A 26731-nucleotide genomic window follows, 5' to 3' on the forward strand; every position below is an offset into this window, starting at 1 on the left:
GAGCCGAATACGGACTCTTTGCACCTATTTTCATTTTCAAATTACGACTTTTTATTCCGAAAATATGCCAATTACTGACAACAGTGATGATTCATATTTTGCCCAAACCCCCCTGCAGTTTTCAAAATATCTGAAATGTCCGAAATTTGACTACTGAGCGTGATTTTTGAGCCAAATTCTGACTCTCTGCACCTATTTTCATTTTCAAATTACGACTTTTTATACCGAAAATATGCCAATTACTGAAAACGGCGATGGGTCATATTTTGCCCAAACCCCCCTGCAGTTTTCAAAATATCTGAAATGTTCGAAATTTGACTCCAGGGCGTGATTTTTGAGCCGAATTCTGACTCTCTGCACCTATTTTCATTTTCAATTACGACTTTTTATACCGAAAATATGCCAATTACTGAAAACAGCGATGAGTCATATTTTGCCCAAACCCCCCTGCAGTTTTCAAAGTATCTGAAATGTCCGAAATTTGACTCCTGAGCGTGATTTTGGAGCGGAATTCTGACTCTTTGCACCTATTTTCATTTTCAAATTACGACTTTTTAAACCGAAAATATGCCAATTACTTAAAACGGCGATGGGTCATATTTTGCCCAAACCCCCCCCTGCAGTTTTCAAAATATCTGAAATCTCCGAAATTTGACTCCTAGGCGTGATTTTTGAGCCGAATTCTGACTCTCTGCACCTATTTTCATTTCCAAATTACGACTTTTTATACCGAAAATATGCCAATTACTGAAAACGGCGATGGGTCATAATTTGCCCAAACCCCCATGCAGTTTTCACAATGTCTGAAACGTCTGAAATTTGACTCCTAAGCGTGATTTTTGAGCCGAATTCTGACTCTCTGCACCTGTTTTCATTTTCAAATTACGACTTTTTATACCGAAAATATGCCAATTACTGAAAACGGCGATGGGTCATATTTTGCCCAAACCCCCCTGCAGTTTTCAAAATATCTGAAATGTCCGAAATTTGACTCCTGGGCGTGATTTTTGAGCCGAATTCTGACTCTCTGCACCTACTTTCATTTTCAAATTACGACTTTTTATACCGAAAATATGCCAATTACTGAAAACAGCGATGAGTCGTATTTTGCCCAAACCCCCCTGCAGTTTTCAAAGTATCTGAAATGTCCGAAATTTGACTCCTGAGCGTGATTTTGGAGCCGAATTCTGACTCTCTGCACCTATTTTCATTTTCAAATTACGACTTTTTATACCGAAAATATGCCAATTACTTAAAACGGCGATGGGTCATATTTTGCCCATACCCCCCCTGCAGTTTTCAAAATATCTGAAATCTCCGAAATTTGACTCCTAGGCGTGATTTTTGAGCCGAATTCTGACTCTCTGCACCTATTTTCATTTCCAAATTACGACTTTTTATACCGAAAATATGCCAATTACTGAAAACGGCGATGGGTCATAATTTACCCAAACCCCCATGCAGTTTTCACAATGTCTGAAACGTCTGAAATTTGACTCCTAAGCGTGATTTTTGAGCCGAATTCTGACTCTCTGCACCTGTTTTCATTTTCAAATTACGACTTTTTATACCGAAAATATGCCAATTACTGAAAACGGCGATGGGTCATATTTTGCCCAAACCCCCCTGCAGTTTTCAAAATATCTGAAATGTCCGAAATTTGACTCCTGGGCGTGATTTTTGAGCCGAATTCTGACTCTATGCACCTACTTTCATTTTCAAATTACGACTTTTTATACCGAAAATATGCCAATTACTGAAAACAGCGATGAGTCATATTTTGCCCAAACCCCCCTGCAGTTTTCAAAATATCTGAAATGTCCGAAATTTGACTCCTGAGCGTGATTTTTGAGCCGAATTCTGACTCTCTGCACCTATTTTCATTTTCAAATTACGACTTTTTATACCGAAAAGATGCCAATTACTGAAAACGGCGATGGGTCATATTTTGCCCAAACCCCCCTGCAGTTTTCAAAATATCCAAAATGTCCGAAATTTGACTCCTGAGCGTGATTTTTGAGCCGAATTCTGATTCTCTGCACCTATTTTCATTTTCAAATTACGACTTTTTATACCGAAAATATGCCAATTACTGAAAACGGCGATGGGTCATATTTTGCCCAAACCCCCCTGCAGTTTTCAAAATATCTGAAATGTCCGAAATTTGACTTCTAGGCGTGATTTTTGAGCCGAATTCTGACTCTCTGCACCTATTTTCATTTTCAAATTACGAATTTTTATACCGAAAATATGCCAATTACTTCAAACGGCGATGGGTCATATTTTGCCCAAACCCCCCTGCAGTTTTCAAAATATCTGAAATGTCCGAAATTTGACTTCTAGGCGTGATTTTTGAGCCGAATTCTGACTCTCTGCACCGATTTTCATTTTCAAATTACGACTTTTTATACCGAAAATATGCCAATTACTGAAAACAGCGATGAGTCATATTTTGCCCAAACCCCCCTGCAGTTTTCAAAATATCTGAAATGTCCGAAATTTGACTACTGAGAGTGATTTTTGAGCCGAATTCTGACTCTCTGCACCTATTTTCATTTTCAAATTACGACTTTTTATACCGAAAATATGCCAATTACTGAAAACGGCGATGGGTCATAATTTGCCCAAACCCCCTTGCAGTTTTCAAAATGTCTGAAACGTCCGAAATTTGACTCCTAATCGTGATTTTTGAGCCGAATTCTGACTCTCTGCACCTACTTTCATTTTCAAATTACGACTTTTTATACCGAAAATATGCCAATTACTGAAAACGGCGATGGGTCATATTTTGCCCAAACCCCCCTGCAGTTTTCAAAATATCTGAAATGTCCGAAATTTGACTCCTGGGCGTTATTTTTGAGCCGAATTCTGACTCTCTGCATCTATTTTCATTTTCAAATTACGAATTTTTATACCGAAAATATGCCAATTACTGAAAACGGCGATGGGTCATATTTTGCCCAAACCCCCCTGCAGTTTTCAAAATATCTGAAATGTCCGAAATTTGACTCCTGGGCGTGACTTTTGAGCCGAATACGGACTCTTTGCACCTATTTTCATTTTCAAATTACGACTTTTTATTCCGAAAATATGCCAATTACTGACAACAGTGATGATTCATATTTTGCCCAAACCCCCCTGCAGTTTTCAAAATATCTGAAATGTCCGAAATTTGACTACTGAGCGTGATTTTTGAGCCAAATTCTGACTCTCTGCACCTATTTTCATTTTCAAATTACGACTTTTTATACCGAAAATATGCCAATTACTGAAAACGGCGATGGGTCATATTTTGCCCAAACCCCCCTGCAGTTTTCAAAATATCTGAAATGTTCGAAATTTGACTCCAGGGCGTGATTTTTGAGCCGAATTCTGACTCTCTGCACCTATTTTCATTTTCAATTACGACTTTTTATACCGAAAATATGCCAATTACTGAAAACAGCGATGAGTCATATTTTGCCCAAACCCCCCTGCAGTTTTCAAAGTATCTGAAATGTCCGAAATTTGACTCCTGAGCGTGATTTTGGAGCGGAATTCTGACTCTTTGCACCTATTTTCATTTTCAAATTACGACTTTTTATACCGAAAATATGCCAATTACTTAAAACGGCGATGGGTCATATTTTGCCCAAACACCCCCCTGCAGTTTTCAAAATATCTGAAATCTCCGAAATTTGACTCCTAGGCGTGATTTTTGAGCCGAATTCTGACTCTCTGCACCTATTTTCATTTCCAAATTACGACTTTTTATACCGAAAATATGCCAATTACTGAAAACGGCGATGGGTCATAATTTGCCCAAACCCCCATGCAGTTTTCACAATGTCTGAAACGTCTGAAATTTGACTCCTAAGCGTGATTTTTGAGCCGAATTCTGACTCTCTGCACCTGTTTTCATTTTCAAATTACGACTTTTTATACCGAAAATATGCCAATTACTGAAAACGGCGATGGGTCATATTTTGCCCAAACCCCCCTGCAGTTTTCAAAATATCTGAAATGTCCGAAATTTGACTCCTGGGCGTGATTTTTGAGCCGAATTCTGACTCTCTGCACCTACTTTCATTTTCAAATTACGACTTTTTATACCGAAAATATGCCAATTACTGAAAACAGCGATGAGTCATATTTTGCCCAAACCCCCCTGCAGTTTTCAAAGTATCTGAAATGTCCGAAATTTGACTCCTGAGCGTGATTTTGGAGCCGAATTCTGACTCTCTGCACCTATTTTTATTTTCAAATTACGACTTTTTATACCGAAAATATGCCAATTACTTAAAACGGCGATGGGTCATATTTTGCCCATACCCCCCCTGCAGTTTTCAAAATATCTGAAATCTCCGAAATTTGACTCCTAGGCGTGATTTTTGAGCCGAATTCTGACTCTCTGCACCTATTTTCATTTCCAAATTACGACTTTTTATACCGAAAATATGCCAATTACTGAAAACGGCGATGGGTCATAATTTACCCAAACCCCCATGCAGTTTTCACAATGTCTGAAACGTCTGAAATTTGACTCCTAAGCGTGATTTTTGAGCCGAATTCTGACTCTCTGCACCTGTTTTTATTTTCAAATTACGACTTTTTATACCGAAAATATGCCAATTACTGAAAACGGCGATGGGTCATATTTTGCCCAAACCCCCCTGCAGTTTTCAAAATATCTGAAATGTCCGAAATTTGACTCCTGGGCGTGATTTTTGAGCCGAATTCTGACTCTATGCACCTACTTTCATATTCAAATTACGACTTTTTATACCGAAAATATGCCAATTACTGAAAACAGCGATGAGTCATATTTTGCCCAAACCCCCCTGCAGTTTTCAAAATATCTGAAATGTCCGAAATTTGACTCCTGAGCGTGATTTTTGAGCCGAATTCTGACTCTCTGCACCTATTTTCATTTTCAAATTACGACTTTTTATACCGAAAAGATGCCAATTACTGAAAACGGCGATGGGTCATATTTTGCCCAAACCCCCCTGCAGTTTTCAAAATATCCAAAATGTCCGAAATTTGACTCCTGAGCGTGATTTTTGAGCCGAATTCTGATTCTCTGCACCTATTTTCATTTTCAAATTACGACTTTTTATACCGAAAATATGCCAATTACTGAAAACGGCGATGGGTCATATTTTGCCCAAACCCCCCTGCAGTTTTCAAAATATCTAAAATGTCCGAAACTTGACCCTTGAGCGTGTTTTTTGAGCCGAATTCTGACTCTCTGCACCTATATTCATTTTCAAATTACGACTTTTTATACCGAAAATATGCCAATTACTGAAAACGGCGATGGGTCATATTTTGCCCAAACCCCCCTGCAGTTTTCAAAATATCTGAAATGTCCGAAATTTGACTTCTAAGCGTGATTTTTGAGCCGAATTCTGACTCTCTGCACCTACTTTCATTTTCAAATTACGACTTTTTATACCGAAAATATGCCAATTACTGAAAACAGCGATGGGTCATATTTTGCCCAAACCCCCCTGCAGTTTTCAAAATATCTGAAATGTACGAAATTTGACTCCTGGGCGTGATTTTTGAGCCGAATTCTGACTCTCTGCACCTATTTTCATTTTCAAATTACGAATTTTTATACCGAAAATATGCCAATTACTTCAAACGGCGATGGGTCATATTTTGCCCAAACCCCCCTGCAGTTTTCAAAATATCTGAAATGTCCGAAATTTGACTTCTAGGCGTGATTTTTGAGCCGAATTCTGACTCTCTGCACCGATTTTCATTTTCAAATTACGACTTTTTATACCGAAAATATGCCAATTACTGAAAACAGCGATGAGTCATATTTTGCCCAAACCCCCCTGCAGTTTTCAAAATATCTGAAATGTCCGAAATTTGACTGCTGAGAGTGATTTTTGAGCCGAATTCTGACTCTCTGCACCTATTTTCATTTTCAAATTACGACTTTTTATACCGAAAATATGCCAATTACTGAAAACGGCGATGGGTCATATTTTGCCCAAACCCCCCTGCAGTTTTCAAAATATCTAAAATGTCCGAAACTTGACCCTTGAGCGTGTTTTTTGAGCCGAATTCTGACTCTCTGCACCTATATTCATTTTCAAATTACGACTTTTTATACCGAAAATATGCCAATTACTGAAAACGGCGATGGGTCATATTTTGCCCAAACCCCCCTGCAGTTTTCAAAATATCTGAAATGTCCGAAATTTGACTTCTAAGCGTGATTTTTGAGCCGAATTCTGACTCTCTGCACCTACTTTCATTTTCAAATTACGACTTTTTATACCGAAAATATGCCAATTACTTCAAACGGCGATGGGTCATATTTTGCCCAAACCCCCCTGCAGTTTTCAAAATATCTGAAATGTCCGAAATTTGACTTCTAGGCGTGATTTTTGAGCCGAATTCTGACTCTCTGCACCGATTTTCATTTTCAAATTACGACTTTTTATACCGAAAATATGCCAATTACTGAAAACAGCGATGAGTCATATTTTGCCCAAACCCCCCTGCAGTTTTCAAAGTATCTGAAATGTCCGAAATTTGACTCCTGAGCGTGATTTTGGAGCCGAATTCTGACTCTCTGCACCTATTTTTATTTTCAAATTACGACTTTTTATACCGAAAATATGCCAATTACTGAAAACAGCGATGAGTCATATTTTGCCCAAACCCCCCTGCAGTTTTCAAAATATCTGAAATGTCCGAAATTTGACTGCTGAGAGTGATTTTTGAGCCGAATTCTGACTCTCTGCACCTATTTTCATTTTCAAATTACGACTTTTTATACCGAAAATATGCCAATTACTGAAAACGGCGATGGGTCATAATTTGCCCAAACCCCCTTGCAGTTTTCAAAATGTCTGAAACGTCCGAAATTTGACTCCTAATCGTGATTTTTGAGCCGAATTCTGACTCTCTGCACCTACTTTCATTTTCAAATTACGACTTTTTATACCGAAAATATGCCAATTACTGAAAACGGCGATGGGTCATATTTTGCCCAAACCCCCCTGCAGTTTTCAAAATATCTGAAATGTCCGAAATTTGACTCCTGGGCGTGATTTTTGAGCCGAATTCTGACTCTCTGCACCTATTTTCATTTTCAATTACGACTTTTTATACCGAAAATATGCCAATTACTGAAAACAGCGATGAGTCATATTTTGCCCAAACCCCCCTGCAGTTTTCAAAGTATCTGAAATGTCCGAAATTTGACTCCTGAGCGTGATTTTGGAGCGGAATTCTGACTCTTTGCACCTATTTTCATTTTCAAATTACGACTTTTTATACCGAAAATATGCCAATTACTTAAAACGGCGATGGGTCATATTTTGCCCAAACCCCCCCCCCTGCAGTTTTCAAAATATCTGAAATCTCCGAAATTTGACTCCTAGGCGTGATTTTTGAGCCGAATTCTGACTCTCTGCACCTATTTTCATTTCCAAATTACGACTTTTTATACCGAAAATATGCCAATTACTGAAAACGGCGATGGGTCATAATTTGCCCAAACCCCCATGCAGTTTTCACAATGTCTGAAACGTCTGAAATTTGACTCCTAAGCGTGATTTTTGAGCCGAATTCTGACTCTCTGCACCTGTTTTCATTTTCAAATTACGACTTTTTATACCGAAAATATGCCAATTACTGAAAACGGCGATGGGTCATATTTTGCCCAAACCCCCCTGCAGTTTTCAAAATATCTGAAATGTCCGAAATTTGACTCCTGGGCGTGATTTTTGAGCCGAATTCTGACTCTCTGCACCTACTTTCATTTTCGAATTACGACTTTTTATACCGAAAATATGCCAATTACTGAAAACAGCGATGAGTCATATTTTGCCCAAACCCCCCTGCAGTTTTCAAAGTATCTGAAATGTCCGAAATTTGACTCCTGAGCGTGATTTTGGAGCCGAATTCTGACTCTCTGCACCTATTTTTATTTTCAAATTACGACTTTTTATACCGAAAATATGCCAATTACTGAAAACAGCGATGAGTCATATTTTGCCCAAACCCCCCTGCAGTTTTCAAAATATCTGAAATGTCCGAAATTTGACTGCTGAGAGTGATTTTTGAGCCGAATTCTGACTCTCTGCACCTATTTTCATTTTCAAATTACGACTTTTTATACCGAAAATATGCCAATTACTGAAAACGGCGATGGGTCATAATTTGCCCAAACCCCCTTGCAGTTTTCAAAATGTCTGAAACGTCCGAAATTTGACTCCTAATCGTGATTTTTGAGCCGAATTCTGACTCTCTGCACCTACTTTCATTTTCAAATTACGACTTTTTATACCGAAAATATGCCAATTACTGAAAACGGCGATGGGTCATATTTTGCCCAAACCCCCCTGCAGTTTTCAAAATATCTGAAATGTCCGAAATTTGACTCCTGGGCGTGATTTTTGAGCCGAATTCTGACTCTCTGCACCTATTTTCATTTTCAATTACGACTTTTTATACCGAAAATATGCCAATTACTGAAAACAGCGATGAGTCATATTTTGCCCAAACCCCCCTGCAGTTTTCAAAGTATCTGAAATGTCCGAAATTTGACTCCTGAGCGTGATTTTGGAGCGGAATTCTGACTCTTTGCACCTATTTTCATTTTCAAATTACGACTTTTTATACCGAAAATATGCCAATTACTTAAAACGGCGATGGGTCATATTTTGCCCAAACCCCCCCCCTGCAGTTTTCAAAATATCTGAAATCTCCGAAATTTGACTCCTAGGCGTGATTTTTGAGCCGAATTCTGACTCTCTGCACCTATTTTCATTTCCAAATTACGACTTTTTATACCGAAAATATGCCAATTACTGAAAACGGCAATGGGTCATAATTTGCCCAAACCCCCATGCAGTTTTCACAATGTCTGAAACGTCTGAAATTTGACTCCTAAGCGTGATTTTTGAGCCGAATTCTGACTCTCTGCACCTGTTTTCATTTTCAAATTACGACTTTTTATACCGAAAATATGCCAATTACTGAAAACGGCGATGGGTCATATTTTGCCCAAACCCCCCTGCAGTTTTCAAAATATCTGAAATGTCCGAAATTTGACTCCTGGGCGTGATTTTTGAGCCGAATTCTGACTCTCTGCACCTACTTTCATTTTCGAATTACGACTTTTTATACCGAAAATATGCCAATTACTGAAAACAGCGATGAGTCATATTTTGCCCAAACCCCCCTGCAGTTTTCAAAGTATCTGAAATGTCCGAAATTTGACTCCTGAGCGTGATTTTGGAGCCGAATTCTGACTCTCTGCACCTATTTTTATTTTCAAATTACGACTTTTTATACCGAAAATATGCCAATTACTTAAAACGGCGATGGGTCATATTTTGCCCATACCCCCCCTGCAGTTTTCAAAATATCTGAAATCTCCGAAATTTGACTCCTAGGCGTGATTTTTGAGCCGAATTCTGACTCTCTGCACCTATTTTCATTTCCAAATTACGACTTTTTATACCGAAAATATGCCAATTACTGAAAACGGCGATGGGTCATAATTTACCCAAACCCCCATGCAGTTTTCACAATGTCTGAAACGTCTGAAATTTGACTCCTAAGCGTGATTTTTGAGCCGAATTCTGACTCTCTGCACCTGTTTTCATTTTCAAATTACGACTTTTTATACCGAAAATATGCCAATTACTTAAAACGGCGATGGGTCATATTTTGCCCAAACCCCCCTGCAGTTTTCAAAATATCTGAAATGTCCGAAATTTGACTCCTGGGCGTGATTTTTGAGCCGAATTCTGACTCTATGCACCTACTTTCATTTTCAAATTACGACTTTTTATACCGAAAATATGCCAATTACTGAAAACAGCGATGAGTCATATTTTGCCCAAACCCCCCTGCAGTTTTCAAAATATCTGAAATGTCCGAAATTTGACTCCTGAGCGTGATTTTTGAGCCGAATTCTGACTCTCTGCACCTATTTTCATTTTCAAATTACGACTTTTTATACCGAAAATATGCCAATTACTGAAAACGGCGATGGGTCATATTTTGCCCAAACCCCCCTGCAGTTTTCAAAATATCTGAAATGTCCGAAATTTGACTTCTAGGCGTGATTTTTGAGCCGAATTCTGACTCTCTGCACCGATTTTCATTTTCAAATTACGACTTTTTATACCGAAAATATGCCAATTACTGAAAACAGCGATGAGTCATATTTTGCCCAAACCCCCCTGCAGTTTTCAAAATATCTGAAATGTCCGAAATTTGATTACTGAGCGTGATTTTTGAGCCGAATTCTGACTCTCTGCACCTATTTTCATTTTCAAATTACGACTGTTTATACCGAAAGTATGCCAATTACTGAAAACGGCAAGGGGTCATATTTTGCCCAAACCCCCCTGCAGTTTTCAAAATATCTGAAATGTCCGAAATTTGACTCCTGGGCGTGATTTTTGAGCCGAATTCTGACTCTCTGCACCTACTTTCATTTTCAAATTACGACTTTTTATACCGAAAATATGCCAATTACTGAGAACGGCGATGAGTCATATTTTGACCAAACCCCCCTGCAGTTTTCAAAATATCTGAAATGTCCGAAATTTGACTCCTGAGCGTGATTTTTGAGCCGAATTCTGACTCTCTGCACCTATTTTCATTTTCAAATTACGACTTTTTATACCGAAAATATGCCAATTACTGAAAACGGCGATGGGTCATATTTTGCCCAAACCCCCCTGCAGTTTTCAAAATATCTGAAATGTCCGAAATTTGACTCCTGGGCGTGACGTTTGAGCCGAATACTGACTCTCTACACCTATTTTCATTTTCAAATTACGACTTTTTATTCCGAAAATATGCCAATTACTGAAAACAGTGATGAGTCATATTTTGCCCAAACCCCCCTGCAGTTTTCAAAATATCTGAAATGTCCGAAATTTGACTACTGAGCGTGATTTTTGAGCCGAATTCTGACTCTCTGCACCTATTTTCATTTTCAAATTACGACTTTTTATACCGAAAATATGCCAATTACTGAAAACGGCGATGGGTCATATTTTGCCCAAACCCCCCTGCAGTTTTCAAAATATCGGAAATATCGCAAATCTGACTCATGACCCTTATTTTGGAGCCGAATTCTGGCTCACCATATCCCGCGCTACTTGCAACTTTTTGTTGCCAGTAGCTGCATGACTCTAAACCAACCACGACGTCTAAGGACGGAGGCCAGGCGAGGGGCTCTGCCACACACACACATAAACACTTGCACTGGCAATCTTTCTCCAAACCATTGTTTACACCCCTTTGATAAACCATGTAGCTTTCATACGGAAAATTTGGTTTAATAATGCACTTACCCAAGTACTGAGTCTTCTCTTAGATTTCATTGTTCATCTTTAGATTATTATTATTATTTTTATTATTATTATATCAAAATTATCCATATTTGTTAAAAAGTTAAAAAAGCGGGTGTAGGCTCCTGGCGGGAAGAGGGATCACTATGATAAACACAGGTGACAACATAGTGAGGGATCGCTCTCTCGTCAATGGTGTTTTAATTTGTTGGTGAAAAGTTGGAAGCGGTGCAACGAGATTTGAATTTGTGTTTGTTTACGGTCGATATCCCTTGATTGTTGCGGTTGTTAGTGTGGACATCCATTGTTTGTTGTGTTTGTTTGTCGGTAATGTCCAATGTTTTGTTGTGATTGTTTACGGTCGATATAAGTTTAATATGTGCTGTATACATAAACTGGCTTCCTGTCCCCCGATACAATGAATTATGTCCATTGTTTGTTCCGGCAAGAACACGAGTGATCCCGAGGCGCGTAGTGATGACGCCAAGCTGTGTGTTTGTGTGTGTGTGTGTGTGTGTGTGTGTGTGTTTGTGTGTGTGTGTGTGTGTGTGTGTGTGTGTGTGTGTGTGTGTGTGTGTGTGTGTGTGTGTGTGTGTGTGTGTGTGTGTGTGTGTGTGTGTGTGTGTGTGTCTGTCTGTCTGTGTTGTGTGTATGCACCTAGTTGCATTCACTTAGTTGTGCTTGTGGGGGTTGAGCTCTGCTCTTACGGCCCGCCTCTCAACTGTCAATCAACTGTCTGTATTCGGGTTCTGTCTTCCCGGGTTCTGTGCTCGTCCGTTACAGAGTTGATCATATCCATCCGGTTTGTCGAGTTTTTCCTTCAGTTTGCCTTCTCACTCCTTCCATTTTCTGTGTATGCCGTAATTTTCCGATTTAATCGCTTTCATTCTTTATGTCAATATTTTCTTCCGTACATGTTCAGTGTTATGGCACCATGGCAGGCGTCATGACACATCCATATAATGGGCGCCAGCATATTGTTAATGTTAACAAAAGCAATAAATCAAATCAAAGACTTTATTCATAAATGCCTCTGTTTACCCTGCAGTAAATAAGTATATACTCGCTGACGCGAATCCTCTATTCTCTCATGTTAGCCAAATATCCCCAGTTTGCTAACTGTAGGTAGTAACTAAGTGATTGTAACCTATCCACCGCTGCCCACTGGATGGGGGGCGGTGTGCAGGACAAACATATAAATTGTGACACTAGCTTTCCACACATGTCAGTTGCTTAACTTAGAACCTGTACTTGAGGTCGATCTCGAACCCATTGTTGATGTGACGACTTATATTGAATTTTGTAACTAGTTCATCAAGATTGTAACTTGCTTAGCTAAATGAATTGTGGGGTTCAGTCCCTGAGCCCATTATGTGCCTCTGTAACCCTTTCCACTACCGCCCACAAGATGGGTATGGGGTGCATAATAAATGAACTAAACTAACTCTCATGTTAGGTACACCAATCATTCTATTGCTTGGCCTTCTGCCAAAATAATCTTTCCTGCTTCCTAATCTCTAAATACGCTGTGTTGTTGAATCATCTCTCGTACATAAGGTGAAGCTTAGTCCTGGCTTTGTTGCTCTTGGCTCGTGCCTTTCTCAGTGTCTAGTTTAATGCTCTAATCTCTTGACCAAGAGTGACGTGGATTATCTTTCTGCCACTCTGTGTTCTCCTTCTATCTCTTCTGGTCCTATCTCTTTGTGTGTCTACTTTAGTTCTCTCTTCGGTCTTATTTCACCTTAACTCCTCTTAATGTTGTCTTCTCTTTCCTGCTGATTGATGTCTTGTTTTTCCTTTCTTTGCGTAGGGAAACAAGCCAGTGAGCACCATATCCAAGTGCAACGGTAATTCATCGTTGACATTAATGTTACTCTTGGATGTCGTGCCCTCTGGAACAGTGAAGGTTTCTTGGGGTCTTCAGGTCCAAGCGCCCTCCCTGGTCACCTTAGTAGTATCTCAACTTCAGATAAAATAATTACCTCTCGTACTACAACAAAATATAAATAAATATAAATTTATAGTCTCCGTGGTGTAGTGGTAAGACACTCGCCTGGCGTTCCGCGAGCGCTATGTCATGGGTTCGTATCCTGGCCGGGGAGGATTTACTGGGCGCAATTCCTTAACTGTAGCCTCTGTTTAACGCAACAGTAAAATGTGTACTTGGATGAAAAAACCATTCTTCGCGGCAGGGGATCGTATTCCAGGGACCATAGGATTAAGGACTTGCCCGAAACGCTACGCGTACTAGTGGCTGTACAAGAATGTAACAACTCTTGTATATATCTCAAAAAAAAAAAAAAAATTGCAGGCATGACACAAAATATATAATATCAGTACAGTGTCATTCAATAAGTATATATTTACAGTGTCATTCAATAAGTATATATTTACAGTGTCATTCAGTAAGTATATATTTACAGTGTCATTCAATAAGTATATATTTACAGTGTCATTCAGTAAGTATATATTTACAGTGTCATTCAGTAAGTATATATTTACAGTGTCATTCAATAAGTATATATTTACAGTGTCATTCAATAAGTATATATTTACAGTGTCATTCAGTAAGTATATATTTACAGTGTCATTCAATAAGTATATATTTACAGTGTCATTCAATAAGTATATATTTACAGTGTCATTCAATAAGTATATATTTACAGTGTCATTCAATAAGTATATATTTACAGTGTCATTCAATAAGTATATATTTACAGTGTCATTCAATAAGTATATATTTACAGTGTCGGGATGAAGCTGTGATGATTCAGCTAGACCAACAGGGTGTTTCAGGAAGAAGGGTCCTGTCAGAACCTTCTGCTGAAAATGATGAGTCAAGCAGCGCTGAGGTTGATTCTGGACAACACTGTTCTAGGTCTTCACAGATGTTTTGCTTGCTCTCAAATTAGCTTTGTTAAGCTGGTCCCATATATCATGACACTTGAATGCGTATCGTGTGAGTGAGCATATGGGATGCTCACAACCTCGAGGGGTTCCAGTACTCACAGCGAGGTCAGAATCATCAGATGCCATAATATATTTTGTATACAAGGCTCCAAGGAGCGCCTTGAGATGACAACGTTACAGGAGGTCTTCTGAGGGGAGACTAAGGTGTCAACCTCCGGCACCACCACACCGCAGTGTATCACATCTCTCTCTCTCTCTGCCACAGGCAAAAACGGAGTCTCAACTTTGTAAACGGTATCGTTTCCGAAATAGGACCCGCTGTACGTATATTCATTTCCCTGCTCAACACAATTTCCCTACATGATTTCAGAATCAGATCTTATATACCGCAAGTTGACGGAACATTAGCATAATCTCCTTATTCACAAATGTTAACTTAACAATAACTCTCACCCTGAGTACGATGAGCGAAATGTTCACTTTCAATTGGTTGTACACGCTGACACTCTGACACACTCTGCCACAGAGGAAAGAATTCGTGAATTGCACCTGAAGTCGCTGGAAGACAAAGGAGTTGGGGGAGACACGATTAATTCACAATATTCTCAAGAGGATTGACTAGATAAAGACAGATTATTTAGCACGGGTGATACTCGCACAAGGGAACACAGGTGGAAACTGAAAACCCAAATGAGCCAAAGAGACATTAGAAAGAATATTTCAGAGTAGTTAGTAAATGGAATGCATTAGGCAGTGATGTGGTGGAGACTAACTCAAACACAGTTTCAAATGAAGATATGATAGCTCCCAACAGGCTCAGGAACCTGTACACCAGTTGACTGACAGCTGAGAGGCGGGACCAAAGAGCCGAAGCTCAACTTCTGCAAGCACAATAAGGTGAATTATGCGAGTACTGACGTCATCGAGCCTCTCAAACTCAGTTGCAAATAAAGTGGGAAAATGAACAGGATCACTGGTGGCGTAATTATTGTTTTGTTCACTCAGTGATACACATTTGAGGCTCCGGCTTGCGTCTTAATACCTCGGTACCGAGATAAACACACAGCCGTGTCTGCTCTCTACCTGTGGTAGTCACACGAGTGCTCTCCTCACTCACACACAAGACACAGTGTCACCGTCACGGTTCTAAGTGAGATCCTCACATTTATCGTTCATTTGTGTGTATGACGGTGACCAGTTACAGGTCTGGCACTACACACATGCAGACCTACATCTGTAACATCTGCACCATCACAACTCACCTCACAACATTTTTCTTCCAGCATAAATATTCTTGAGCAACATCCTCGGATCTCTTCTTCATACATATTTTTCGACTCATTTTCCCTCCAAAATGTTTCCGGTGACGTAGCCTGCGTCCGTCCGCTGCCTGCCAGAGACACAAGTACTAGTCTCTGTAGACAACACCGTTTCATTCAGTAACGTCACGTTAAGAGGTCCAAACACTGGCATCTTCACCATTATTGTCACTGCCAGACGCGTAAACATTAGCCTCCTCACCTGTGCTCTAACTTTCAGAGCCCTGCAGTACAAATACATTTTCCAGAGACATGTGATGGCTGGCTGTGTACGTACTCAACCACTCACCACTGTAAGCCACTGTTCTAACCGTTCTATCTGCTGGTTCCGATACTGTGTTTATTTGGACTTTTATTATTAATATACTTGGTACATCTGCAATTTTGCAGCTATCCTACACTATATGAATGTAGAATAGCTGCATAGACCCGGGTGAGCGCCTCCAGGACCCGGGTGAGCGCCTTCAGGACCCGGGTGAGCGCCTTCAGGACCCGGTTGAGGGCCTCCAGGACCCAGGTGAGCGCCTCAAGGACCCGGTTGAGGGCCTCCAGGACCCAGGTGAGCGCCTCAAGGACCCGGTTGAGGGCCTCCAGGACCCAGGTGAGCGCCTCCAGGACCTGGTTGAGGGCCTCCAGGACCCAGGTGAGCGCCTCAAGGACCCTTTTGAGCCTTCAGGACCCAGGTGAGCGCCTCCAGGACCCAGGTGAGCGCCTTCTTAACATTGTGACGTTAAGAAATCTCCTTCACGCGTCTCTTTATGTTTCAGTCTCCGGTAGGTTCCCTTCACGTTACACTGTCTCTCTCCTCACTTGTGATCCGTCCACACCTCCCCAGCTGCCACAAAGGACGTCACCTTGTGTAAGCTGTATCACCGTCAACTCAATCATCTTGAACAAGACTAGCATCAAAACCAGCTTCAAAACAATAAGGGGGGAAAATAGTTCATGGAATAAATGGAGAGCCTCTTTGGAGATAGCTAATGCCGTTCCTCCCCAGAACAGAATCTATTTGAGGCAGTCGAAATCTCTTGTGGAGGGTTGCGGCGTGTAGAACGGCTGACTGCAGTCATTCACGATAAAACCTGGAACTTGGCGGCAGTCAATGGGGCACATGGGGAGGTGCTCCCTGCAACACCACCAACACTTCAAAACATTTCTCCAATACGAACAAAGTTTTGGACTTTAATATTCAAGTGTTTTGAATTGTTTTGATAAATATAATCTTATTATCGCGAGTTTCTATTTCTCCTCTCATTATCTCTTACATTATATCTCTCTCATTATCTCTTCCCTCCCTCCCACTCCCCCTGACCATCCAGCAGGTCAGGGTAGTTGCCCTGATACTATAAGCATTATGAAAGTGGCCCGGATAATAAGCCTCCCACGTTCTCCACACTTCCATATCCTCCCACGTTCAACAAATGCTCCATAAACTCCCATGTCCAACGCACGTTCTGATCTCTACCACGTCCTACAATGTTACGTACAATGCTGTCTTACAAAGTCCCATATACTCCTGTTCTCCACAAGTGTCATCATACCCTTCCATGTTAAGCCCATGTCCTATTCCCTCCCATGTCCGACCCCCGTCCCATTCCCTCCCATGTCCTAAACCCACCGACTGGCTATGTAATAATGCTAAGCACGATAATAAAGATCAATAATGCAGTTGCATCGAAATAGCTATTAATAAAAAGTGCTTCAATAAATTCAGTACAAGGAGTGTACTTCTACAGGCATACTGTTCAGCTGCTGTGTTGAACAGCCAGAGCCAGTACAGGCCACTCGCTTGTTGAACATTTAGATGCTTTGTTGAACAGTCAGTTGCTCAGCAGGTAATGTAATGTGTTGAGCGCGTACATATCGTTTAGAACAGTCAGTTTATAGTCAGTTTATATGTTAAACAGTCTTATACTTCGCAGGTTGATGAGTAGAACAGTCAACAGTCGTACTGAACAGTCAACAGTCGTACTGAACAGTCAGCAGCAGCTGCTGTAATGAAGGGTGAGGTGGTGTGTATGTACATGTAAATGAAGACTGTTCAAGTGATAATTATCAAGAGAAAGCACTAAGTCAGTACGAGCTAAGTATAGCCCCGGGAAGGGATAAGATGACAAGGATAGGAAAGAAAAGGAAAGGAATGGTGCCCAAACACTTGGACCATCGGGGATCGAACGGCGACCTGCTAGAGGCGAGACCGGTATGTTTAAAAGAGAGCTAGAGCACTATAGTGCTCTAAACCTAGTCCACCACACCTGACCCAAACACCTTGAACCAATGCACACTACTTTCTTCCCCGAGGAGACATTCCCGGCCATTATGCCTTTTTTGCTGTCCTTTGACGAGATGTGTAGGTCAGCTTTAGTGGCCTCATGCAAGGCTCTGACAGTTGGGATTGCCGATCCATCCACGGACTGCCTCTCCGACCAGCGTGTTTGGGGGTAAACAGAAGGTTACGTGGAGCGTAGATCACTAGCCAAATAGTCCATGTCCGAGTGCGAGTACTGGTTAGGAGCAGGGATAGTCTGGGGGAGGGGGGGGGGGTTCTCCAGGACTCACCCGGGTCCTGGAAGCGCCTCCAGGACCTGGGTGAGGGCCTCCAGGACCCAGTTGAGTGCCTCCAGGACCCGGTTGAGGGCCTCCAGGACCCGGTTGAGCGCCTTCAGGACCCGGGTGAGTGCCTCCAGGACCCAGGTGACCGCCTCCAGGACCCGGTTGAGGGCCTCCAGGACCCAGGTGAGCGCCTTCAGGACCCGGTTGAGGGCCTCCAGGACCCAGTTGAGGGCCTTCAGGACCCGGGTGAGGGCCTCCAGGTGGCGGGCCTCGCCAGCACCAGGCGAGGCCCGCCACCTGCGGCAGACGCGCCACACCATGGCTGCCACACGTGGCAACAGCCGCCCTCACCTCACACACCGTTCCGTCGGCGGTTATAACATTCACTGAACCAACACTATTACTCGGCACTCTTTTATCTCAATGTTCCACTGTTCCTCGGTGTCACTCTGAACTGGTTTATATAATGTCCCACTGAAGATCTCACTGCGTGAAGTTACTTCCACAGAATGTCGCTTATTCGGATTCCTGGCTTAACTAAGAGTCTAAGAGCGCAGTGTTCACTATCTCCATAATGCTACTCGGTCCATTGTGAACCAGTGGTCGCCCTCACAATCACCCTTATGGCTTGTTAAGGATCACAAGCCCACTCTAGCAATACTGAAACTGCCGCCCGAGGTAACGAGTTAGTTTGCCAGTGTCTGGGGAGTGTAAATGTTGTGCTCATAGCGTTTCTCAGGCAGTATTCTCCCACGGTTAGCTTCAGAGGTTGGCTTCTCTGCTTGCTCAAGCCTGTGAAGTTGACACAAAGGACTGCGTCCTTCGAACTGTCTTGGGCAGCCGAAATTATTCAGCGGTCCTGTTATCTTAAAACGACAAATCCAGTCACAATTTATCCGTCTACTCGACTCGGTGACAGATCAGCGCCTTCACACATGATATAAGACACTTGAAGGAATCTCCTGTCTTCCTGTCATCTGGGTCATATGATCTTCACTCCTAGCAATGTGACTTTCTTTTATCTCACAAAACACACATACCAGCGTGTGTAGACGAGATAGTTGGTATGATTTAAAAATCATGTTAATACTTTGATCTTGACTTCAAGCTATGAAAATATTCATTAAAGCCTTATTGTAATTAGTAATGTTTAATTATGACCCAAGTATACCTCACGGTTAAGAATGAATACATTCAACTACAGACATACATAATCGCCAATTTCTTGATTACTAAGTGTGTGTTAGACAGTCTTTAAGCTTAAGAGTCTTATATAATCTTCAGATTTGCACTCGTCTTGTGATTACTGAAACGTGGGAATGCCTTGATGACCACACTGGGGGAATTATAGGCATTAATTATTTTACCACACTATAGTCGGCTAGTGTGAAGTAGTAGAGAGGGTAAGATTTCATTCAAGAACTCGTCACTACAGCAACAAAAATATAACAAATGAAAAGTTTTGTTATTTCTTTTGTGGTATTTTTTGTTAGAAATGACAATTCGACACGGAATTTATTCTTATTTTTTTTTTTAAATGGCTGCATATTATCTTTAATAATTTGTTTCATGATTAAAGTGCTGTGTGCTATGGTCTAATTCCCTTAAAGTTACTTGCTAATTATATATATATATATGTCGTACCTAGTAGCCAGAACGCACTTCTCAGCCTACTATTCAAGGCCTGATTTGCCTAATAAGCCAAGTTTTCCTGGATTAATATATTTTCTCTAATTTTTTTCTTATAAAATGATAAAGTTACCCATTTCATTATGTATGAGGTCAATTTTTTTTTATTGGAGTTAAAATTAACGTAGATATATGACCGAACCTAACCAACCCTACCTAACCTAACCTAACCTATCTTTATAGGTTAGGTTAGGTTAGGTAGCCGAAAAAGTTAGGTTAGGTTAGGTTAGGTAGGTTAGGTAGTCGAAAAGCAATAAATTCATGAAAACTTGGCTTATTAGGCAAATCGGGCCCTGCATAGTAGGCTGACAAGTGCGTTCTGGCTACTAGGTACGACATATATATATATATATATATATATATATATATATATATATATATATATATATATATATATATATATATATATATATATATATATATATATATGTATATATATATATGTATATATATATATATATATATATATGTCGTACCTAGTAGCCAGAACTCACTTCTCAGCCTACTATTCAAGGCCCGATTTGCCTAATAAGCCAAGTTTTCCTGAATTAATATATTTACTATAATTTTTTTCTTATGAAATGATAAAGCAACCCTTTTCTCTATGTTTGAGGTCAATTTTTTTTTAATGGAGTTAAAATTAACGTAGATATATGACCGAACCTAACCAACCCTACCTAACCTAACCTAACCTATATTTATAGGTAAGGTTAGGTTAGGTAGCCAAAAAAAGCTAGGTTAGGTTAGGTTAGGTAGGTTAGGTAGACGAAAAAACATTAATTCATGAAAACTTGGCTTATTAGGCAAATCGGGCCTTGAATAGTAGGCTGAGAAGTGCGTTCTGGCTATTAGGTACGACATATATATATATATATATATACATATATATATATACATATATATATACATATATATATATATATATATATATATATATATATATATATATATATATATATATATGTATATATATATATGTATATATATATATATATATATATATATATATATATATATATACATATATATATATATATATATATATATATATATATATATATATATATATATATATATATATATATATATATATATATGGGTGTGTGTGTGTTGTACCTAGTCGCCAGAATGCAGTACTCGGCCTACTATGCAAGGCCCGATTTGCTTAATAAGCCAAGTTTTTCTGAATTTATATATTTTTCGATTTTTTTTTCTAATGAAGTGATAAAGCTATCTATTTTATAATGACTGAGTTAAGTTTTTTTTAATTTGAGTTAAAACTAACGTAGACATATGACCGAACCTAACCAACCCTACCTAATCTAAACTAACATTACAAAGTCAATCATGTTTGTTTTGTCAATAATTATTTGAGTAAGCATGTCATATTGGTCAAATTTCGGTAATGAAAGCTAAGAGCAGTTTGCGTTGAAGATAGAGTATTAAGTTTTGTTGATGCCCGTTTTCTGTGAATGACAACCCTATCGATCCATATATTCGGTGGGAAACTACAACAATTAATGTGCACTTTTTGATTGACAGTTTGGGGAACAAAGAGACGTGTCCTCCCGCTGACACTGTTAATTTATTTCGGCATTATACTGTGGTGTATTTTTCCCCCCAAACCAAAGTATATTAACAACCTGTCTATTCATGAGCAATACGAATGAATGTGATTTTTTAGTGGCAACCCCGAAAGGTCCTTTGGTTGGGGGTGGGGTGGAAGAGGGGTTGCTGGGAGGGGGGGGGCGGGTCATGCCTCAGAGTTACCAGTGCTTCAGGAATGCACTAATTATTGTCAAGTCCATTTGTCCTGTCGTGTCATGATTTCTCTCCTTACTTACTAAAGAAGCCATTACAATATGAATCATATATGTAAGCTCAAGTAAATGTATACAAATGTGGTAAGAAGTATTTTTCTATCCAGGGACGTTCCGCAATCCCGCTGGAATCGATTCGGCGCTACGTGACGTCATCAGTAGCCATGGCAACCCCACAGGTCACCCATCCCCCCTCTCCTGTGACGTTTCCAGCCAACAGCCAATGAGAGCGCCTGATGATCTGTCGGAGGAACGAGTTCTAGAATATGATTGGGCGGACGATTCCCAGTCTTGAAGGCTGCATATGGAAGTTGTCCTGGCGGTGGTCGCCTGGAAGAGCCCGTGGGAGCCTGTAGTGGTGGAATGTGCTGCGCGAAATTTGACTTGTGCTAGTGTAAACACGGGAACACAGAGGACTACCTCTTAAGTTGTACTGAATCGCCAACAACCAACAGATACCAAAGACCTTTAGAAGCTACGATGGGACTGAGCGCGGGCGTGTAACGAAGGGATCACTAGCCAGAGAATTTCCAGTGTTGACTGTGGCGGCCATCTTGAGCTGGCCATGGGCGGGAGGTGGTAGCGTGAGACGTGAGGCGCGCGGACGTGTGTTTGTGGCGACGGTGGTGTAAAGTCGGCAAGGTGGAGACTCCAGGTATCATATCGTCCCTGTCTAAAGTGTTCACCATGGGAACGGTGCTCAGCTTCAGCCCCAGGGAGCAGAAGCCCTACTATGGCGACTACACCCTCAATAACCACAATTACGAGACGCTCAACAACGTCCGTAATAAGGAGAAGGTTGTCAACAATGAAAATGCCAACATTCTCAGCGAGAAGAATGCTCTGGAGAGAAACTTTAAGAAACACTCGTTATTCATCAATGCTCTCAGTTGGAAGCGCTTCTCCAACACAAACAAGAAGAAGCTTGACAACAAAAACAAAAACTTGACCTTGCGTCAGCCGTTAGACAACATCCACCCGTTCATTGACAACAACAAAAACATCCAGAAGGCCCTGTCCTGCTACAATATCCGGCCCAGCTCCATGGGCCAGCTGGACCTGGTGCGTGTCAACAACAACAATGCCCACACCCCGACAGAGAAGCTGCCTCCCAAGGCCACCCTCACCTCCGCGCCCTCCACACATACCCACGACCTCCGCAATGCTCTGGTGCCCTCCCGTCCTCCGCCCCACCACCAGCACCACAAACCCCAGCACCAGCAGCAGCAGCACCCATCCCAACTGGGGCCAGTGTTGGCACCCTCCCTCTCCACCAGCAGCAGCATCAGCAGCGGCGGATGCGCCTCCAACGCCACCACCCCTACTGGTGTCAGTCCCACCAAGAAGACAGTGATCCAGGCCTCTACCTCAGAACTGCTCAAGTGCTTGGGTCTCTATCTGCACCGCACCTGCTCCCGCTTGAGGGACTTCCAAGCAGGCGACGCCGTCATGTGGCTCAGGACAGTCGACCGTTCCCTCCTGCTGCAGGGCTGGCAGGTATGTCTCACTCTCATAACCTCAGCAACATTCTTAATTGCAGCGAACCCACGACAGGATACGTGGGACCTAGAGACTATAGTCTGACAGTGATGGAAAAGTTCTGCATCTGCTTCCTTGGGCGGCCATGTCTAGTGAACACACGCTACCCCGCTAATGCCTTCTTTCGGTAATGGCACACTTTATGTAAGTGGCCAAAAGGGTCATTCATGTGGGGGTTGGTGCCACGCCGTTTGAGTTAGGTCTTGGGTCAGATCGCTGTTGCTGTGTGACACTCCCACCCCCCTGTTCACGTGGCACTGTGACACCTTTGGACCACTAATCTGGCACACGGTGCGATATAGTCTTTGGGCTTCATGTCTTCTGTTGATAATTACCTTCTCACACCCGACACTGGCGACGACAACACACATCTCCCTTTCAGACCTCTCTGACACTTCCAAATCGTTCCCTTCCTGATCCGTATGACACTTAGTCTTTCACTTCCTGGCACTTCATAACAACTATTCTCCCGTTTTTTCTGACACTTCCAGCTCTCTCACTCCTTCATGTCAGTGACACTTCCAGCTCTCTCACTCCATGACAGTAACACTTCCAGCCCTCTCAATCCATGTCAGCGACACTTCCAGCCCTCTCAATCCATGTCAGCGACACTTCCAGCCCTCTCAATCCATGACAGCAACACTTCCAGCCCTCTCAATCCATGTCAGCGACACTTCCAGCCCTCTCACTCCATGACAGTGACACTTCCAGCCCTCTCACTCCATGTCAGTGACACTTCCAGCCCTCTCACTCCATGACAGCGACACTTCCAGCCCTCTCACTCCATGACAGTAACACTTCCAGCCCTCTCACTCCATGTCAGTGACACTTCCAGCCCTCTCACTCCATGTCAGCGACACTTCCAGCCCTCTCACTCCATGACAGTAACACTTCCAGCCCTCTCACTCCATGTCAGCGACACTTCCAGCCCTCTCACTCCATGTCAGCGACACTTCCAGCCCTCTCACTCCATGTCAGCGACACTTCCAGCCCTCTCACTCCATGTCAGCGACACTTCCAGCCCTCTCACTCCATGTCAGTGACACTTCCAGCCCTCTCACTCCATGACAGCGACACTTCCAGCCCTCTCACTCCATGTCAGCGACACTTCCAGCCCTCTCACTCCATGTCAGTGACACTTCCAGCCCTCTCACTCCATGTCAGCGACACTTCCAGCCCTCTCACTCCATGTCAGCGACACTTCCAGCCCTCTCACTCCATGTCAGCGACACTTCCAGCCCTCTCACTTCATGTCAGCGACACTTCCAGCCCTCTCACTCCATGACAGTAACACTTCCAGCCCTCTCACTCCATGACAGCTACACTTCCAGCCCTCTCACTCCATGTCAGCTACACTTCCAGCCCTCTCACTCCATGTCAGCGACACTTCCAGCCCTCTCACTCCATGTCAGCGACACTTCCAGCCCTCTCACTCCATGACAGTGACACTTCCAGCCCTCTCACTCCATGTTAGCGACACTTCCAGCCCTCTCACTCCATGACAGCGACACTTCCAGCCCTCTCACTCCATGTCAGTGACACTTCCAGCCCTCTCACTCCATGTCAGTGACACTTCCAGCCCTCTCACTCCATGTCAGTGACACTTCCAGCCCTCTCAATCCATGTCAGCGACACTTCCAGCCCTCTCACTCCATGACAGTAACACTTCCAGCCCTCTCACTCCATGTCAGCGACACTTCCAGCCCTCTCACTCCATGACAGTAACACTTCCAGCCCTCTCACTCCATGACAGCGACACTTCCAGCCCTCTCACTCCATGACAGTGACACTTCCAGCCCTCTCACTCCATGACAGTGACACTTCCAGCCCTCTCACTCCATGACAGCGACACTTCCAGCCCTCTCACTCCATGACAGTAACACTTCCAGCCCTCTCACTCCATGTCAGCGACACTTCCAGCCCTCTCACTCCATGTCAGCGACACTTCCAGCCCTCTCACTCCATGTCAGCGACACTTCCAGCCCTCTCACTCCATGACAGTAACACTTCCAGCCCTCTCACTCCATGTCAGCGACACTTCCAGCCCTCTCACTCCATGTCAGCGACACTTCCAGCCCTCTCACTCCATGTCAGCGACACTTCCAGCCCTCTCACTCCATGTCAGCGACACTTCCAGCCCTCTCACTCCATGTCAGCGACACTTCCAGCCCTCTCACTCCATGACAGTAACACTTCCAGCCCTCTCACTCCATGTCAGCGACACTTCCAGCCCTCTCACTCCATGTCAGTGACACTTCCAGCCCTCTCACTCCATGTCAGCGACACTTCCAGCCCTCTCACTCCATGTCAGCGACACTTCCAGCCCTCTCACTCCATGTCAGCGACACTTCCAGCCCTCTCACTCCATGTCAGCGACACTTCCAGTCCTCTCACTCCATGACAGCGACACTTCCAACCCTCTCACTCCATGACAGCGACACTTCCAGCCCTCTCACTCCATGTCAGCGACACTTCCAGCCCTCTCACTCCATGTCAGCGACACTTCCAGCCCTCTCACTCCATGTCAGCGACACTTCCAGCCCTCTCACTCCATGTCAGTGACTCCACCTCCCCCAAGGGGTACTTCCAGACCTCTTAGGTTTCGAGCACCGATCTCTGTCCGGATCTCTGTCACACTCCTAAACCTTCTGGCACTGCCGCACTTCTCGCCTGGTAACGTGATTATTTGACAATTGCGACCTCTTGTCTCCCACTAACACTTGCAGACCTCTTGACCCTCTTGACACTTCAAAACACTTCCTAACCCGGAATTTAGTTTTATTTTCCTCCCGTAGTCTTGCATACTCTAAGTGTGATCAAATAGAATTTAAGGGCATCTGAAACTAAACCGGAATTTAAGGGGAAATATTAGCATCTATGGTTCGGTCTGGCAAGCTGGGATGTGTGTGAGGGGACGGGGACCGACGGGACGGGCTAGGAAGGTCGAGGGGACGATCCTGGGAGGTTGAGGGGATGGGCTGTGAACGTGGGGAGGACGGGATAGTAAGGTCGAGGGGACAGGGTGAGGGAAAGGTGCGTCCCCCAATCTACATATACACATCTGGGGGTCTCATTCAACCGTCACACACCCGCCTGGGGGTCCCCCTCAACCGTCACACACCCGCCTGGGGGTCCCCACTCAACCGTCACACACCCACTTGCGGGTCTCACTCAACCGTCACACACCCACTTTGGGGGTCTCACTCAACCGTCACCCACCCGCCTGGGGGTCTCACTCAACCGTCACACATCCACTTGGGGGTCTCACTCAACCGTCACACACCCACCTGGGGGTCCCCCTCAACCGTCACACACCCGCCTGGGGGTCCCCCTCAACCGTCACACACCCACCTGGGGGTCCCCACTCAACCGTCACACACCCACTTGCGGGTCTCACTCAACCGTCACACATCCATCTGGGGGTCCCCCACAACCGTCACACACCCGCCTGGGGCTCCCCCGTCACACACCCGCCTGGGGCCCCCTCCCCGTCAACCGTCACACACCCGCCTGGGGGTCCCCCACAACCGTCACACATCCACCTGGGGCCCCCCACAACCGTCACCCACCCACCTGG

General features: G+C 43.0%; 1 protein-coding gene and 1 long non-coding RNA gene across 8 annotated transcripts in view; one reads left to right on the forward strand and one right to left on the reverse strand.

Annotated features, from left to right (window-relative positions):
• Positions 1-26731, reverse strand: part of LOC123747323 (uncharacterized) — a 77735-nt gene that overhangs the window by 20690 nt on the left and 30314 nt on the right. Inside the window, exon 1 of one of the 7 annotated variants that reach the window (XR_006771660.2) lies at positions 14688-14702. The exons of 5 other annotated variants lie outside the window; for them this stretch is intronic. This is a non-coding gene — a long non-coding RNA (uncharacterized lncRNA). Of the gene's footprint in view, positions 1-14069; positions 14085-14687; positions 14703-26731 lie in introns of those variants that run through there. One more of the 7 variants, XR_011226120.1, reaches the window with a different exon arrangement.
• Positions 21887-23352, forward strand: Cdk5alpha (Cdk5 activator-like protein). The gene has a single exon (XM_069319887.1). The coding sequence runs from the start codon at positions 22303-22305 to the stop codon at positions 23197-23199; it is 897 nt and encodes a 298-aa protein (XP_069175988.1). The 5' UTR covers positions 21887-22302; the 3' UTR covers positions 23200-23352.

The sequence above is a fragment of the Procambarus clarkii genome, chromosome 94, assembly GCF_040958095.1.
Source record: "Procambarus clarkii isolate CNS0578487 chromosome 94, FALCON_Pclarkii_2.0, whole genome shotgun sequence".
NCBI classification, from domain to species: domain Eukaryota; kingdom Metazoa; phylum Arthropoda; class Malacostraca; order Decapoda; family Cambaridae; genus Procambarus; species Procambarus clarkii.

Excerpts from the sequence above, each read along its gene's own strand:
- Cdk5alpha (XM_069319887.1), top strand. The coding sequence starts at position 22,303 with ATGGGAACGGTGCTCAGCTTCAGCCCCAGGGAGCAGAAGCCCTACTAT.